Genomic DNA, 19,346 nt, shown 5'->3' with positions numbered 1-19,346 from the left:
AAAAATTACGAGAAATGTGTAAAAAATGTCTTGGAAATAGTAACACAAAATAACAATAACGAGACCATATACAAGGAGGACCGGTACCGAGTCAATGTGCAGGGGTACAAAGTAGTTGAGGTAATATGTACATGCAGGTAGGGGTAAAGTGACTAGGCAGTATAGATAATAAACAGAGTAGCAGCAGCATATGTGAAGAGTGTGAAAGTGTGTCTACGTGGGAGTGTGTGTGTTTTGAATTGTGACTGTATAGTATGTGTGAGGGTAGAGTCCAGTGAGTGTGTGGGTAGAGTCCAGTGAGTGTGTGGGTAGAGTCCAGTGAGTGTGTGGGTAGAGTCCAGTGAGTGTGTGGGTAGAGTCCAGTGAGTGTGTGGGTAGAGTCCAGTGAGTGTGTGGGTAGAGTCCAGTGAGTGTGCATAGAGCCGGTGCAAGAGAGTCAGTGCAAATAAAAACGGGGTCAATGCAAATAGTCAGGGTAGCCATTTGATTAACTGTTCAGCAGTTTCATCGCTATCCCACTCACGGCTCTCGTTGAGGTTCTTGGTGACGATCTCTCGGACTCGTGCAGGTAAACACGTAGGAGGGTCTTCAGGGGAGGCGCCTCGGACTGTCAGCCTCTTCTCTTCAGACAACACACTCTCCTCCAGCCTCTGGTAGGAAGACAGACACAGAAGCATTTATATTGGAGAAAGGAGAGTTAGGGGGAGAGAAAGCGAGAGAGCATGTACATTGAAGATGGGATAACAGCTGTTGCAGCCACCTACTAGTATTGTGTGAGGCTACTTTGATTATCCTGTTGAATGTGGACACTTTTGACAAATAAAATCTCCAATTTCCATTTGATTACCCTTTCTGCAATTCTTATCTTATTTGTGCGTTCATGTCCTCAGAGACAGACTAAAGCTCGGGGCCCTGCAGTGCACAGTGCCATGGGGACAGGTGGTGTCTCAGCAGTCACTCCTGTCTACCACAGAGCTGTGTTCAGAATAGAACACTGACCTCACACTCTGCAGAGTGCACATACACACACACATTTTCAGCACACAACATAGAGCAGAATGTATGGCATCTCTGTCGAAGTGTCAAACCATCAGCCTCCCCAGTGAAGACGTCTATTGTAATTACACCTAGCCTACATAATTATAACATATTGGGTGGCCTATTGATATTTCTGTAAATCAATTATTTACAGGAGAATAACAATTCACCATAAAAAAAAGAACGATAAATCAAAGTGCATTCATGCAATGGTCATGACATCACCTGTATGACAGATTCCAATTTGGAATCCGTGTTGGAATTCTCTGTGTCGCTCATTGAGAAATATCTCAATAACAGGAATATCTTCAGGCCTGAAAAATGTTCTTTTGTCGCTCCAGTCCCGTGCGCTGGGAGCGTTATCAAATAGGATTAACCGTTCGATGTAGATCGCAATTAACGGATGCACGCGAGTAAATGCTTATCTAAATTTACGACACATTAGCAACTATAAAAATAAAAGCATATGTATGCCGTACAGACAGTCCAGAAAGTTGTGATAGTTTGCTGGAATCTCAGAATTTCTTACACGTCCCACAGGTGACTGCCCTGCTCGGTCCTTCTCTCCAGGACTGTCGGGAAAGATTGAGGACAGGGGGATTAGCAGACTTTAAATCCCCCCTCCCTCCCGAGGAGCGCTTCCGTTTGCATTCTTTGCCTGGCCACCCATGCAGTTTAATTAGATTTTTTTTTGCAGTTGAGTGTAGGGCTAACTAAATAAATTATTATTGGATTTAAAAAAAATCTGCTGCAAATGTTAGTGGTTTTCAACAAAATGTTGAGGAAATTTGTAGCCCGCACAAATTTCACAGTGCCTGCAGGATGTGCTTTGTACAGGTTTTTCAAGGCCCAGTGCAGACAAAAACGTGATATATTTCCAAACTATGAGGTTGGAATAATACTGTGAAATTGATTATAATGCCCTTAGTGTAAAAGCTGTTTGAAAAGTTTTGGTGGGATGGAGTTTTGGCCTGCCTGGTGACATCAGTTAACAGACCAATAAGAAAGAGACTTCTCTGCCAATAACAGCTATACTGTACAAAAATATAAATGCAACAATTAAAGATTTTACTGAGTAACAGTTCATATAAGGAAATCAGTCAACTGAAATAAATTCATTAGACCCTAATCTATGGATTTCACATGACTGTGCAGGGGTGAAGCCAATTAAAATGGTCAAAGACACAAAAATAGCTTCACAAAAAAAACGAATTCTGATTGGCCCAGTGGGGAGCCAGGCCCAGCCAATCAGAATTCGTTTTTTTTGTGAAGCTATTTTTAGTCTTTCCCCACAAAAGGGCTTTATTCCCAGACAGAAATACTCCTCAGAACCTTTCTGGGATTTTTAAAGAATAAGCTATTTTTGTTTTAAATTAAAATGGTCAAAAAGACACAATCACAGTAAGGTACATACTTGTTACACAGAAATGATTTGATATTGAGATAAAAACAGCTGCATTGGACCTTTAAGAAGTCTGTGTGTCCATTCATCAGGCCTATTAGTGACATACAGTAGTTTCTTCTGTCATATAGAATAGAATTAGACAAGGAAGAGTTGTTAGGCTACACAGTATGAATAATGATGAGGGCAGCCACATTAAGGGGCATCCATGATCCCTACACCCCTCTGTAAATTGGAAATTTGGTGACAGTGACTACATGTCGGTCACTGTTTATAATGTTACAATATATCAACACACACAACACATGACCAACAAGGAAGGAAAAGCAGAACAAATGTGTTCCCCTTTTCAGTATCTGGGGGCCCAGCTTGATCACTGTGCCTGCCACACCACTTCAATGCTTGAATTACCATGGTAACAGACATGCCTACAAAAGAGAGGGACTCAGAATGTCAATAACAGACCCCCCTATTCACAAAGCTCAGCCTTAACCACACCTCCACAACCTTCAGCATGTTGTCATTTTGAAAGGTGTACATAAAATATTGAGACATTTTATTCTGCCACATAACTACTGTATATTTGGAAAATGTTAAATATTACACAATATTACAGCTCAACATTCAGTTTTTAGGGTTTGTTTTGGGTTAAGGGCCCTCTTGTGGTGTCCCGGCAGAGCTGCATTGTATAGAGGCAAGGGTAATAGATACTTTTTTGAGCATGCAAGATCAGCATTTGAATCTTTGCGAATAAGTTAACTTGGAAACATAACCCTAGGTTAATCATAAAGCATATCTTAAGGTCTACAACAAAGGGCCCACAATTTGTCCTGGTCAGGTCATGAGAGTAAAAACTCCAGGCCCTAAGTGATCCTATTACCATGCAATTACCGGTACTGTAATAATAAGCAAGTTAGCCAACTAGGCCTAGCCTATTATAGCTCAGACAGGTTTAACCTGGGTAATGAATCTGGGTGTGGGTCTGTTTTCGGTCCTCTGGTAAAGCATGTATAGGCTACCCGTAGGCTATAAGGATTCATTCATTTGTCAGTTATAGCCGAAATCTCTGCTGTAACCCCTGAAATGTCTGAATAATGAATAACGTAATACTGTACAGTGGTATCTAAACTAGAGCCAGCAAGAGTAGTCTTTGCATTCTACAAATGTAAGCTGTTCTGCTATAAAGGATAAATAAATCGTGGTCAGGCAGAATTACAAACGACTAATACTAACTATTATTATTGTGAATATATAAATTAAGATAGTCTTTTGGGGAATATTACATTGTTATAGGCTACGGTTAGGGTGTATTGTCAAAAGCGTCAAGTTACTTGGCTTTCACATCACTGAGCGTTGGGCCAGTAACCAATCGAATCCCCAAGCTGACAAGGTAAAAATCTGTCGTTCTGCCCCTGAGCAAGGCAGTTAACCCACTGTTCCCCAAGCGCTGAAGACGTGGATGTCGATTAAGGTAGCCCCCCGCACCTCTCTGATTCAGAGGGGTTGGGTTAAATGCAGAAGACACATTTCAGTTGAAGGCATTCAGTTGTACAACTGACTAGGCTTCCCCCTTTATGGTCCCGCCACACCGGCGAACAAGGCGCAATCGCGCCTCTTCAACCTCAGGAAGCTGAAGAAATTCTGCTTGACCCCTTCCGAGCCATGGCCTGTTTACCCCACTACCATCTAGAAGTCGGAGACAGTTCAGGTGCATCAAAGATGGGACCGAGAGACTGTTAAACAGCTTCTATTACAGACCATCAGACTGCTAAACAGTCATCACTAGCCACCCACACCCAGTACCCTGCACCTTAGTATCTGCTGCCCTATGTACATAGTCATTGAACACTGGTCACTTTATAATGTTTTATATATAGGTTCAGAAATGTTGTGAAATAGCAGTTACAAATAGAAATCAAACTGGATGGACATCAGAAATAGAGAAAGGACTAAAAATAAAATATAACTTGTAAAACTGATTGTGTCTGTAAAATGTGCATAATATGTATTAGTTTACTCCAATTGGGGTAAGGGTGGTAGGGTTTGCAGGGAATAATAAAGGTATATTCTAAAAAAAAGTATGTATATAGGTATGTGTATGTATACGTATGCATTTGTATGGCTGTGTATGTATATATATTTACCAAAAAAAGATATGGGGGATTGGAAATGATGCAGACAAGTACATTGATGGAAGCAACAATCTTTCCCCTATATTAAGCTGATCCACCCCAATTAAAAAAATATATACACTGCTCAAAAAAATAAAGGGAACACTAAAATAACACATCCTAGATCTGAATGAATGAAATATTCTTATTAAATACTTTTTTCTTTACATAGTTGAATGTGCTGACAACAAAATCACACAAAAATTATCAATGGAAATCAAATGTATCAACCCATGGAGGTCTGGATTTGGAGTCACACTCAAAATTAAAGTGGAAAACCACACTACAGGCTGATCCAACTTTGATGTAATGTCCTTAAAACAAGTCAAAATGAGGCTCAGTAGTGTGTGTGGCCTCCATGTGCCTGTATGACCTCCCTACAACGCCTGGGCATGCTCCTGATGAGGTGGCGGATGGTCTCCTGAGGGATCTCCTCCCAGACCTGGACTAAAGCATCCGCCAACTCCTGGACAGTCTGTGGTGCAACGTGGCGTTGGTGGATGGAGCGAGACATGATGTCCCAGATGTGCTCAATTGGATTCAGGTTTCGGGAACGGGCGGGCCAGTCCATAGCATCAATGCCTTCCTCTTGCAGCAACTGCTGACACACTCCAGCCACATGAGGTCTAGCATTGTCTTGCATTAGGAGGAACCCAGGGCCAACCGCACCAGCATATGGTCTCACAAGGGGTCTGGGGATCTCATCTCGGTACCTAATGGCAGTCAGGCTACCTCTGGCGAGCACATGGAGGGCTGTGCGGCCCCCCAAAGAAATGTCACCCCACACCATGACTGACCCACCGCCAAACCGGTCATGCTGGAGGATGTTGCAGGCAGCAGAACGTTCTCCACGGCGTCTCCAGACTCTGTCACGTCTGTCACATGAGCTCAGTGTGAACCTGCTTTCATCTGTGAAGAGCACAGGGCGCCAGTGGCGAATTTGCCAATCTTGGTGTTCTCTGGCAAATGCCAAACGTCCTGCACGGTGTTGGGCTGTAAGCACAACCCCCACCTGTGGACGTCGGGCCCTCATACCACCCTCATGGAGTCTGTTTCTGACCGTTTGAGCAGACACATGCACATTTGTGGCCTGCTGGAGGTCATTTTGCAGGGCTCTGGCAGTGCTCCTCCTTGCACAAAGGCGGAGGTAGCGGTCCTGCTGCTGGGTTGGTGCCCTCCTACGGCCTCCTCCACGTCTCCTGGTGTACTGGCCTGTGTCCTGGTAGCGCCTCCATGCTCTGGATACTACGCTGACAGACACAGCAAACCTTCTTGCCACAGCTCGTATTGATGTGCCATCCTGGATGAGCTGCACTACCTGAGCCACTTGTGTGGGTTGTAGACTCCGTCTCATGCTACCACTAGAGTGAAAGCACCACCAGTATTCAAAAGTGACCAAAACATCAGCCAGGAAGCATAGGAACTGAGAAGTGGTCTGTGGTCACCACCTGCAGAACCACTCCTTTATTGGGGGTGTCTTGCTAATTGCCTATAATTTCCACCTGTTGTCTATTCCATTTGCACAACAGCATGTGAAATTTATTGTCAATCAGTGTTGCTTCCTAAGTGGACAGTTTGATTTCACAGAAGTGTGATTGACTTGGAGTTACATTGTGTTTAAGTGTTCCCTTTATTTTTTTGAGCAGTGTATATATACTGTTTTACCCACTTTATATGTATATATTGTAGTGATGGCTCATCCTATAACTACTGCTGTACACACCTTTTCTATTAATATACACATAGCATTATATCCCTGAACAAAAATATAAAACGCAACATGTAAAGTGTTGGTCACAGATTCAAGAAATTTTCCATATGCACTAAAAGGAAATTGTGCACAAATTTGTTTACATCCCTGTTAGTGAGAATTTCTATTTTGCCAAGATGATCCATCCACCTGACGTGTGGCATATAAAGAAGCTGATTAAACAGGTGCACCTTGTGCTGGGGACAATAAAAGGCCACTCTAAAATATGCAGTTTTGTCACAGAGGGATGATATGTTAGCTAGCTGGCTATCCAACACTGGAACTCTTCCAAGTCAAGGTAAACTTTTGGTTTTATTAATTTATTGCCACTGGGGCCTACCGGTGTAATTGCCAAACTGCTTACTGCTGAGTGTACTGCATGATTTTTGCGTTAGTTCTTGTAGCTATGTTGACTATGACGTTAATATTTCTTAATGGGATTGACTGTATTGGTAGATATTACTGCACTGTTGGAGCTAGAAAACACAAGCATTTCGCAGCAACTGCAAATATGTGTACGCGACCAATAAACTTTTGATTTGATGAAACCCAGACTTCCGTGACCAACCACAACAAGGGCCCACTACTGACGCGCCCAATCAACGTTTCAAAAACTTGGAAACAATTTTGCAAAGCGAGAAGTTAGGTCAGCCAGAGTAACGCCAGCCTACTGATGTTACAATCATCGCATTCGCAAAATCCGCATATTACTTGTTAATCGGCAACATGGTTGCAAATACATGTATTTCCAAAGCAGAGCAAAACGCACAACTTTAGTGATAAATGTGATGTCCCTGCGTGCACCACGGATACGTAAACACGTCGTGCATTAAAATCGCATCACCAATACGGTTGCATCTGCCTGCCTTCATGGAGGCCATAAGCCGACTTAACGCTTCTCTGAATTACATAATTTATTGACCATGGTCCCAATTAAACGCGGACATCCAGTGAAAATAGATACAGTATTTCCTTTCGTTTCCCGTAATAAACAGAGTAGCCTATACTCTGCGAAGGACATTCACCACTTCCTTTCCAAAATCACAGCCCATTCAAACGAGTGCCATTACCTTACCTAGAATTTATAAGGGTTGAGTGCATAGTTGTCAAGTCCATTCGTATTCGAGAGCATGATACTTGGACTACCGTTGCGGATTTTAAATGTTTTACTAGACTAGTCAGTCAACTTGCAACAATATGCTGCTGACGCCGATTTTCTTCCAGCTCTCCTCCAAACCCTTTCCGGGGAGGGACTTGATACCCGAGATCGGCACTGTACTGTACCATAAACATGAAAGTCTATTAAGTCCAGTAAATCATGGGCAATGTCTTCTAGAGCCAAGCAAATATCAAGAGCGATAGCCCAATGTTTTGTAGCAAAGTACTCAGTTGTATGCGACACATGTAGCCTTCAATCCACCTAGAAGTGCTATTATTAGGCTACCAACTTTATCTAAAAGTAAATGGGTAGAATATGGTAAATTTAATCTAAAATATATATATTTTTAAATACCCACTCTACTCACCCTGGCACCTTCTCCAAAGTTACCACAGTGACAGTTTCAGCCCAAGCAGTCTTAACACCTTAATAAAACAATATAATCCTGAATTCTGGTGTCAGATGACATACACTGGCATATTTCCTTCTCTTGTACACTGAAGCAAAACATTTGCGGAGAGGCTTGTGTCAGTCATACTTCAAACAAACACCAGTCATGGAGACGAAACCAAGGAGACAGACCTAGTCTAAAGTCAAAATAACTACCTGTTAAACACGCTTACCACTGTTTCCTTACCTGTGTAGTAGGAAGTCAACCTGACAATGAAAACAGAAAAGGAAAAAATGAACAACAAATGGTTTATTTACAATAAAGTGTTGCTTTACATTTTATACAGGTGATTTTGATTTGCGTAAAAGGCACTTTGAGCAAATATTTGTCGCAAATTAAAGCCAAAACATCAATAACTGTGCGTTCGCTGAAAGGCACTATTAGGGTAAAGTATGGGTTGACAAAGGCCACTTAACAAAAAGGAACAGGAAAGGTAGCTAAAGATACATGATATGTAAACAAATAAAATAATTGTCAATGTTGCGTTTCTCCAACATACCACCACATATTAACCAAAATCCAAACATGACATTGGTTTGATCTGGCTGACAATACTGAAGGCCGAAGATACTGATATGAACAGATACTATATGTTCTCTTAAGCCAAGAGTCCAGTTTGAAGGAGGTTGGAAAGCAACATTGAAGTAGACAACTTCCAACCTTGTGAAAAGACAGACATACACCTGTCCTTCATAAGAGTGACAAAAGTTATACTTGAACATAAAAAACAAAAAATATTCACCCTATTCAACAAATAAGGCATACAAATACTAAACTTTACACCTAATCATGGTGGATGACTCAACGAGATGATGGGGCTGGAGCGAGGAGTAGTGTAAGGTGAAGGGTCAGATGACAGTTAAGAGGAGAAAGGTTGACATCCAGATTTGTGTAAAATGGAGAGAAATTGAGGGATGGACATATAGAGATGAGTAGACCTCCACCTGAAGGTGTCATTAACATGGAATGCATAATTTTCAGGTGGTCAGAGTGACAGAAAAAGAGGAATACATACTTGATCAGCAACAAAATGAAGGGTCACTTCTGACTGCATAGTTAAAGTATCTAAAAATAGTAATATTGTCTTTGTATCTAAAAAGGATGTGCTGGTCAATCACTGACTTGTGACAGTTTGAATCTATACATTTGTGTAGGCAAACAATGTGTATGTAATGTAGAGCATCATTTGTGCCAAGCAACCTGTCAGTTGACAGAGCTCCCCACATTTCATTTCTCACAATCATTCTGTCCAGGGAATGTTAGGAGCCTGTGTGTGTGTAGTCCATCTCACAGCTAAAACTGCACCCATCCTTTAGCAGTGTCTTGACTGGAGCTGTGGTGAGGGGGAGAGGATGATGAGTGTGAACATGAGAAGGTTAACAACATGGAAGGATGACAAAATGTTGATATAGGGCCCCCCCCATCAAACTGTTTAAAAGCTTCACCCAATGGAGCTAGTAACCCTGTGATCTCTAGTCAGTTTCCCTTGCCACAACACCATGCATAAGGCCTGCCAACTTCCTCAGGCGGGGTCTCAACTTACTGTTGCCAGTTAGAATAGTAGAATACACAATAGTATAGTAATAGCGGCTCCCAAGTAATTTATGGCTCCCGGGTGACGCAGCGGTCTAAGGTACTGCATCTAAGTGCTAGAGGCGTAACTGCAGACCCTGGATCGATTCCGGGCTGTATTACAACCGGCCATGATCGGGAGTCCCATAGGCCGGCGCACAATTGGCCCAGCATCATCCGGGTTAGGGGAGGTCAGGGTAGGCCGTCATTTGTTAATAAGAATTTGTTCTTAGCGTACTTGCCTAGTTAAATAAATACAAAAATAGTATAGTAACGGAATAGTAGAATACACAAAGTGCAATTTGGTTGTGCATCAGCAGTTTCTCTTGTTATGAGAGTCAGTCAATTAGCCCATGTCAGCTAAAAAACATGTCCGATTGCTAAGTGTATTTTGCAGCCAGCTATCTAAACTTGTTATCATAGTCGAATTACCATCGGGGGAAACCCCATTGATTTTGTTAGTCTCACTCAGATATAATATTAAAAACTGCAAACATTTCCCTCCATCCTATGGCAAAATGTGTATAATTACAGGAAATTAGCTGTTTGTGTACGCAGAATTGCGACCCATCATGATGAGTTCTGATTTGTGTGGCCCCCACCCCCATCAAAGTTGCCCATCTCTGGTCTAAACCATTAGCTCTAAGTCTGACCTGGCGCCAGCTGCTGTGAAGTCTCCCCACAGGTCTGCAGTGGGCTGGGCAGCAGGGACCGGGCCTCCAAAATCTAAAAGAGAGGCTGGGGGGGTGAGAGAAAAACAAAAGTCGATTTAGAATGCAGGTAGGTTATCCATGTTAACATGTGCTTGAGCAGTGGTAATGGAACATTGGGTCATTAAGCCCTATAGCCGAATGAGGTTACCTGTGTTAGACTGCATAGGTGGAGGTGATTGCTGGCCTCCAGGAGGGGCTACAAGGACTGCACCCTTAGCCATTGGTGGAGGAAGGAGAAGGCCACTACCCATGGGCCTAGACTTGGCACCTGGATCCTTCTTCTTTATGTTCTAAGACAAAGAAAATCCCTATCCCTTCTTAGCATGTCCGTATCACCTTTTCTTCATCCCATTTGTGTTTCTCCTCATTCCACCATCTATGCTCACCCCAATGCTGATCTTGATAGTCTGGCCGTCCTTAAAGCCTAAGTCCAGTTTGGGTGCTGTGCTCTGAGACGCTTCCTCTTTCGCCAGCTCACCTTCCTGTTTTACCCACCTGTAGAAAAAGGGGCAGATAGATTTGTTAGATTGTACTTAATGTTCCAAAGTGAAAATGGATGTTGATGCCCAAACCAAAGAGAGGATAGACATGAGGTTGACTCACTTGAAGTGGTCTTGAAGAGCTACATTGAAGTCAAAGGAGTCCCCACGATCAGCAAACCCCAGGCCGATAAATGCATGTCGTCCTTTAAAAACAGAAGTGCATGAGAAGACAGATGTACTAGCTAGAATACTGTATCGCAATTAAGCTTTCAAACTACAATGGATTTTTTGCCCAAAATATATTTTTTCAGTATATCAATTTGCATGGTGACGTATTTCTGCTGCTGTCTTTCTGATTGTGATGGCATCTTACCATTGCCGTCCTCTATCCGAACCACAAAGTATCTGCTGGAATCTGTGACTGCCTCCACCACACATCCAGGATACTGCTCCACTGGGGCTTGGGCAAACAACTCTCCTAAGAAATACATTATCCAGTTAGACTAAAAGCTGGAAATCATGATATATATATATATACAGTTGAAGTCGGAAGTTTACATACACTTTGGTTGGATTCATTAAAACTCCACAAATTTCTTGTTAACAAACTATAGTTTTGGCAAGTCAGTTAGGACATCTACTCTATGCATGACAAGTAATTTTTCCACCAATTGTGCACAGAGATTATTTCACTGTATCACAATTCCAGTGGGTCAGAAGTTTACATACAATAAGTTGACTGCCTTTAAACAGCTTGGAAAATTCCAGAAAATGTCATGGCTTTAGAAGCTTCTGTTACGCTAATTGACATAAATTTAGTCAATTGGAGGTGTACCTGTGGATGTATTTCAAGGCCTACCTTCAAACTCAGTGCCTATTTGCTTGACATCATGGGAAAATCAAAATAAAGCAGCAAAGACTTTAGAAAAAAATTGTAGACCTCCACAAGTCTGGTTCATCCTTGGGAGCAATTTCCAAACGCCTGAAGGTACCATGTTCATCTGTCAAACAATAGTACGCAAGTATAAACACCATGGGACCACGCAGCCGTCATACTGCTCAGGAAGGAGACGTGTTCTGTCTCCTAGAGATGAATGTACTTTGGTGCGAAAAGTGCAAATCAATCCCAGTACAACAGCAAAGGACCTTGTGAAGATGCTGGAGGAAACAGGTACAAAAGTATCTATATTCACAGTCAAACGAGTCCTATATCGACATAACCTGAATGGACGCTCAGCAAGGAAGAAGCCACTGCTCCAAAACCACCATAAAAAAGCCAGACTATGGTTTGCAACTGCACATGGGGACAAATATTGTACTTTTTGGAGAAATGTCCTCTGGTCTGATGAAACAAAAATAGAACTGTTTGGCCCTAATGACCATCGCTATGTTTGGAGGAAAAAGGGGGATGCTTGCAAGCCGAAGAACACCATCCCAACCGTGAAGCACAGGGGTGGCAACATGTTGTTGGGGTGCTTTGCTGCAGGAGGGACTGGTGCACTTCACAAAATAGATGGCATCATAATGCAGGAAAATTATATGGATATATTGAAGCAACATCTCAAAACATCAGTCAAGAAGCTAAAGCTTGGTCGCAAATGGGTCTTCCAAATAGACAATGACCCCAAGTATACTTCCAAAGTTGTGGCAAAAAGGCAACAAAATCAAGGTATTGGAGTGGCCATCATAAAGCCCTAACCTCAATCCTATAGAACATTTGTGGGCAGAACTGAAAGTGTGTGTGAGCAAGGAGGCCTACAAACCTGACTAAGTTACACCAGCTCTGTCAGGAGGAATGGGCCAAAATTCACACAACTTATTGTGGGAAGCTTGAGGAACGCTACCCAAAACGTTTGACCCAAGGTAAACAATTTAAAGGCAATGCTACCAAATACTAATTGAGTATGTAAACTTCTGACCCACTGTGAATGTGATGAAAGAAATAAAAGCTGAAATAAATAACTTTTTCTGACAATTCACATTCTTTAAATGAAGTTGTGATCCTAACTGAGCTGTGAAACTGAGTTTAAATGTATTTGGCTAAGGTGTATGTAAACTTCCGACTTCAACTGTATGCATGTATATATGAAGCAGACAAGGTGACAGACATGAGCGCAACAGCTGTATTGACAGATGTAGCCATGACAGTCTGATAGCTAGTAGTTACCTTACCTGAGTTTTTGTCCTCTAGCTTGATATAGGCAAGCTTTCCTATAGAGATAATTTTCATCCTGCCAGTCCATGCTGGCTCATCCAGCTTCCAGTCAGCAGCTCTGCAAAAACAAAGTAAAGCACCATTCCTGCATGTCATGACTCTGCTTTGCTACAGAGCTTTTGGGCTTTCTAAAACCCATCAAACTGTAATGCAATAATTGCAATCTCAAACCATGCAACATATTGGGAGTCTTAGGCTACATAAAGAACATCAGTAGCTTGCCCTTTCTAAAGAGCATGGGATGCAGGGATCGACATGAAGGTCAAGTCAGGAGTATTTTTTGGTTTCTCGATGATTATGATCATTTGGACGAAAATCTTAAGTACCTTTTTCACCTACACAGGGGAGGAACCAAAAAGCAGTGGTGTAAAGTACTACTTATGTAGTTTTTGAGGGTATCTGTACTTTACTATTACTATTTTTGACAACTTTTACTTCACTACATTCCCAAAGAAAATAATGTACTTTTTACGCCATACGCCCTGACACCAAAAAGTACTCATTACATTTTGAATGCTTAGCAGGACAGAAATTGTATAATTCACACACTTATCAAGACAACATCCCTGGTCATCCCTACTGCCTCTGATCTGGCGGACTCACGAAACACATGCTGCGTTTGTAAATGGATGTCAGAGTTGGATCATGCCCCTGGCAATACGTAAATGAGTAAACTAAAATGTGGCCGCCTGGTTTGCTTAACATAAGGAAATTGAAATGATTTATACTTGTACTTTTGATACTTAAATATACTTTAGCAATTACATTTACTTTTGATACTTAGTATATTTACAACCAAATACTTTTAGCCCTTTACTCAAGTAGTATTTTACTGGGTGACTTACTTTTACTTGAGTCATTTTCTATGACTCCATCTTTACTTTTACTCAAGTATGACAATTGGATACTTTTTCCAAAACTGACAAAATGACTAACATTCTGGAATTCTTTGTATATTGGTTGTTCTCAGGAGAAGAGAAATCTAAAATCACCTGCCCAATGGAGTAACCACAAAGCAGGCTGAACTTGAGGTAATTTGCCCTGGGAAATAGGGCAACTCCTTAACCTAATTAACTTTACCTGCTACATTAATTATACTTACCTGATATGAAAAAGTCGTAGCTGTATCGAAGTGGCATGCTTAAGGAACCTCAAACAAATCTGCTCTCAAATAAATGTGACAGGAAATGTTAGCGTTAGCTGGGAGCACGGGACATTCTACAGAGGCTCAAACATGCAGTCAGTCATGGTTGGTAAGTGGTTGGTACAGTCATGCAACATTAAAGAGGAAGGTGGGAAAGTGTTTCTTGTGAAAAGCAATTTGTTCTTATGTAAGATATGTAATACCATTATAGCTAGATCTATATTCTCTAGAGTACACAGTCAACTTTTATTAATTTCAATGTTGAGAGTTTCACCCAACTGTCCATTAATTGTCCCAACTGTAAACCCCCAAAATGTTTCAAATCTTATTTGTCACATGCGCCGAATACAACAGGTGTAGACCTCACTGAAATACTTACAAACCCTTAACAGCTTCTACCCCCAATCCATAAGACGGCTGAACATTTACTCAAATGGCCACCCGGATTATTTACATTGACACCCCCCTGTTTTTACACAGCTGCTACTCGCTGTTTATCTATGCATAGTCACTTTACAAATTACCTCGACTAACCTGTACCCCTGCGTATTGACTCGGTACTACCTGTATATAGCCTCTATTATTATGTAATTTTCTTGTTACAAATCTAACTGCCTGTAGCTCAGGACATGAAGCAAGGATATGCATCTTCTTGATATTATTTGAAAGGAAACACTGAAGTTTTTGGAAATGTGAAATTAATGTAGGAGAATAACACAGATCTGGTAAAAGATAATATTGTACCGTCTTTGAAATGCAAGAGAAATAACATAATGTATTATTCCATCCCAGGTGCAACTTAGATTTTGGCCACTAGATTGCAGCAGTGTATGTGCAAAGTTTTTTAGACGGATCCAATGAACCATTGCATATCTGTTCAAAATTGGTTTTTAAATACATTTAAGTTCATAATTGTGCACTCCTCAAACAATAGCATGGTATTCTTTCACCGTAATAGCGACTGTAAATTGGACAATGCAGTTAGCTTAAAATCTTGTTAATCTTTCTGCCCTAAGTCCTGGGATGTTTTAGTTACCTCACGCTAATCACATTAGCATACGTTAGCTCAACCATCCCGCGGGGGCGGGGACACTGATCCCATAGAGGTTAAGGAGCCTTTTGGTTCGAGACATGGCGCTCCGGTACCGCTTGCCGTGTGGTAGCAGAGAGAACAGTATGATGGGTGACTGGAGTCTGACAATTTTTGGGGCCTTCCTTTGACACCGCCTTGTATATAGGTCCTGGATGTCAGGAAGCTTGGCTATACTGATGTACTGGGCCGTACGCACTACCCTCTGTAGCGCCTTACGGTTGGATGCCGAGCAGTTGCTACACCAGGCGGTGATGCAACCGGTTAGGATGCTCTCGATGGTGCAGCTGTAGAACTTGAGGATCTAGGGACCAGTGCCAATTTTTTTCAGTCTCCTGAGGGGGAAAAGCTGTTGTCGTGCCGTCTTCACAACTGTCTTGTTGTTTGAACCATGATAGCACCACTTCAGCCCTTTCAATGTTAATGGGGGCCTGTTCGGCCCTCCTTTTCCTATAGTCCATTATCAGCTCCTTTTCGTCTTGCTCACATTGAGGGAGATGTTGTCCTGGCACCACACTGCCAGGTCTCCGACCTCCTGTGTTGCCTACCTTTACCACCCGGGGGCGGCCCGTCAGTAACTCCAGGATCCAGTTGTAGGGGGAGGTGTTTAGTCCCTGGGTCCTTTGCTTAGTAATGAGCTTTGTGGGCAATATGGTGTTGAACACTGAGCTGTAGTCAATTAACAGCATTCTCACAAGTGCTCCTTTTGTCCAGGTGGGAAAGGGCAGTGTGGAGTGTGATTGAGACTGCGTCATCTGTGGATCTATTGGGGCGGTATGCGAATTGGGTATTACAGACTTGGTCAGGGAGAGGTTGAAAATGTCAGTGACGACACTTGCCAGTTGGTCTGAGCATGCTTAGAGTACATGTCCTGGTAATACATCTGGCCCACGCAGCTTTGTGAATGTTGACCTGTTTAAAGGTCTGGCTCACATCAGCTACGGAGACCGTGATCACACAGTCGCCCGGAAGAGCGGGGGATCTCATACAAGCTTCAGCGTTGCTTGCCTCGAGGCGAGCATAATAGGCATTTACCTCCATCTGGTAGGCTCGCATCACTGGGCAGCTCGCGGCTGGCTTTCCATTTGTAGTCCGTAATATTTTTCATGCCCTGTCACATTACATTTACATTTAAGTCATTTAGCAGACGCTCTTATCCAGAGCGACTTACAAATTACATCAGACGAGCGTCAGAGCCGGTGTAGTAGGATTCAATCTTAGTCCTGTATTGACGCTTTGCCTGTTTGTCTGAGGACATAGCGGAATTTCTTATAAGCGGCCGGTTTAGCGTCCCGCTCCTTGAAAGCGGCAGCTCTAGCCTTTAGCTTGGTGCGGATGTTGCTTGTAATCCATGGCTTCTGGCTGGGAAATGTACGTACGGTCACTGTGGGGACCAAGTCGTCGATGCACTTATTAATGAAGCCGGTGACTGAGGTGGTATACTCAATGTCATTGGATGAATCCCAGAACATATTCCAGTCTGTGCTAGCAAAACAGACCTGTAGTGTAGCATTCGCGTCATCTGTCCACCTACCTCTTCGTTATCGTTCAGGGGACGTGCTGATGTAAGTTATCTGGCAAACTTCCTTTCCACTCCCCCGCTGTCTTTCCAGAGCGTGAGCTGATGATGTAACTATCAAATTGGTTGTCTCGTCTCTTCAGTCTCGTGCTGCATTCTGTTGTGTGACCGATTGGCTGAGCCTTGGATACAGCCAGTATTGGTCCAAACGCGCATCACTCTTTCGCATACAGCCAGTAGTCATCCAAAGGCCCCCCCCTCGCCCAAACTTTTCTCATCGGATCTACACGAATCACGTAGGTCACCTATTTTGGATTAAAAATGGCAAATTTCGTCAAAAGGTGACTAGTTGGCATCCTTGTAACTAACATCAAAGTAGACATCATGCAACACTATAAATCCCTGCAAGCTTCTACACGTCATCTCTAGCTGACACCTTTGCTAACAGGTATTGTCAACTTAAAACTTGCACAAGGCAGTTCATAGAATTGTCCATTTAAAAGACATTTAGACAATGTATTAATTACTGCATTTAGCTAACATTGGATAGTTAATCCAGAGATTATTATATTTGCCTTGATTTGGCATTCGTAGTTTATGATAATTCATTTTTGGGGGGTAAATACAGACAAATATATTGTTAAGTCACCTTGTCCTAGCTAATTTTCCCCCAACATCGGACGCCCTCTAACTTCAGACACTCTAGCGGTTGGAGGATTAAATCACCTCGAGCTCAACATTTAAAATGGCTTGGAAAATACCAGTATGTTTTGCAACTAAAAGACACCCTTCTAGCTAGCTGACCACCAATTTGTTGTTGCAGTTTAAGTTACTTTTTTGAAAACTCTCAAAATGTAATTACACATTTTGTGGGACATGCTGTATATTGTACAATTTGACTGCGCGACAGACCACACCATTTTATATCTTTGTTTTTTTACACACCATTTTATAACTTTTTACCTAAATTATTCACTCATTTATATGTTAGTAGTAAACTTATCAACCTTCTCAAAACTTAATATTAATCTGTAAAACAAATGAGACATTATTTGGTTACAACACTGAAGATGTTGGTTAAGAACCATTTAAGAGTCTACAGGAGGGCACACCGGGCTACGCAATGAAAAGCTGAAAGGCAAGTCTTTGTTTTTTTTTTACTGGAAGGCTAGCCAACTAGTCAAATATCTAGTAAACACTTCCGATGCGAGGTTGGTGTTTAACAAAATTATATGGATATTTATTTGTAATTGAACAAAATAGTAAGGTGGCCAATAACTGGGGATTGTATGCTGATAATACAGGATATAATTTTTTTGCTCAGTACTTCCACTGGAATGTCAAACATGCTAATTGCTAACCCGTTAGCTAACATTTTTACGACACCAATAATGACAAAACATTGATAGCTTGATCACAAGATAAGACAGAAGGTAATATTTCTTAAACACTGTTGAATATGCTGATAATACGGGGTGCTACGCTAAAGATAAAACTACACGCCAGGGTAAGCCTACACAAAACACAGCCCTTATTTTAAGTTCCTAAAATTACCTATGGGAAAAACTAATGGTTGAAAAACGATTGGAACCATTTCCCTGTTTGACCGCTAGGTTTTATGGGTATTATGACTCATACTGTGGTACTCTATTAAGGGTATGGGTTAGAGAAAATGCTTTCCTAACCTGTGACGAAAAGTCACTTGTACCTAAATGGCATGTTTTAGGGATTCCCGATTTATTTAGCATTTCACACAGCTCGAAAATAAAGCAGACTTGCCTACTTGAACTTGTTAACTATGAGCTAACCATATGTCTAACTACTAGTTACAGGTTTATAGCGAACTAACTCGTTACCGTTAATTGGTAACTTAACTCACCTGGATAGCATTATTTAGAAGCTAGCAAGTTAGCTAACCAAACAAAGGTGCCACCTCACAGCATAGTGAAAGTTAACTTGCTGCATAGGTAGCAAACTAAATGAATACAAAACTTTATCTACTTTATCTACTCTCCATTTTATGCATTCAATAATTGAATAATTAACATTAGCAACAACCTTGTCTTCCTGGATCATCTCCAGTTTCCACTTGTTCATGTTGATTTGCTAACGCATTAGCAAGCTAGCTAATAACGAGTAGTTAGAAGAAAGTTCATCAACAAAGTGGGGTCCATTAAAAAAAACTCACCTATATCCACGGTTAGTAGCACGGGGTGGGATCTTGTACACATGAACCTCTGGCTTTACACAGATCACTGACTCGTAACTACCGTCGTCTGCCAGTGCCATTTTGGCAAGTAAAAAAACTTCCTAACTGCTATAGGGGGAGAATGAACCCACTGCACTGTAACGTTACAGCTCAAGAACGCCTCTCTTGGAGAGGATGACTACTACAGACACCTTCTCAATTCAATTTAAGGGGTTTATTGGCATGAGAAACATATGTTTACATTGCCAAAGCAAGTGAAAAAGATAATAAACAATAAAAAATGTACTGTAAGCATTACACTTACAAAAGAATAAAGACATTCCAAATGTCATTGCGTGTTTATATAAAAACACACACACACATCATCTTCTTTGGTATTATGGCGGTCCGCAAACAAATGTTATAGGTGCATGCCGCCACCTACTGCATTG

General features: G+C 41.8%; 2 protein-coding genes across 2 annotated transcripts in view; both read right to left on the bottom strand.

The window, feature by feature from the left end:
* LOC120060904 (rootletin-like) overlaps positions 1-7,579 on the bottom strand; it is a 40,422-nt gene extending 32,843 nt beyond the window's left edge. Inside the window, exons 1-2 of the mRNA XM_039010335.1 lie at positions 7,437-7,579; positions 524-650 (exon numbers count right to left, since the gene is read on the bottom strand). The gene's annotated coding sequence lies outside the window, so the exon portion shown is untranslated. The remainder of the gene's footprint in view (positions 1-523; positions 651-7,436) is intronic.
* Positions 7,580-8,201: 622 nt separating this feature from the next.
* LOC120060897 (adaptin ear-binding coat-associated protein 2-like) lies at positions 8,202-19,051 on the bottom strand. Its single transcript, XM_039010323.1, has 8 exons — positions 18,895-19,051; positions 12,911-13,011; positions 11,112-11,216; positions 10,860-10,941; positions 10,643-10,751; positions 10,405-10,546; positions 10,197-10,281; positions 8,202-9,304 (listed from the first exon to the last, which is right to left on the bottom strand). The coding sequence occupies exons 1-8, from the start codon at positions 18,993-18,995 to the stop codon at positions 9,265-9,267; spliced, it is 765 nt and encodes a 254-aa protein (XP_038866251.1). The 5' UTR covers positions 18,996-19,051; the 3' UTR covers positions 8,202-9,264.
* Positions 19,052-19,346: the final 295 nt, after the last annotated feature.

Source organism: Salvelinus namaycush, chromosome 2, assembly GCF_016432855.1.
Source record: "Salvelinus namaycush isolate Seneca chromosome 2, SaNama_1.0, whole genome shotgun sequence".
Taxonomy (NCBI): domain Eukaryota; kingdom Metazoa; phylum Chordata; class Actinopteri; order Salmoniformes; family Salmonidae; genus Salvelinus; species Salvelinus namaycush.
This window is presented reverse-complemented; position numbering and strand designations above follow the sequence as displayed.

Bases quoted from the DNA above. Each gene is read 5' to 3' on its own strand.
- LOC120060897 (XM_039010323.1), bottom strand. From the start codon at position 18,995: ATGGCACTGGCAGACGACGGTAGTTACGAGTCAGTGATCTGTGTAAAG. The intron at 11,217-12,910 runs GTAAGGTAACTA...TGTATTTCTTAG, and splicing joins GCTAGAGGACAAAAACTCAG to GAGAGTTGTTTGCCCAAGCC. The intron at 10,942-11,111 runs GTAAGATGCCAT...CTGTTTTTAAAG, and splicing joins TCGGATAGAGGACGGCAATG to GACGACATGCATTTATCGGC.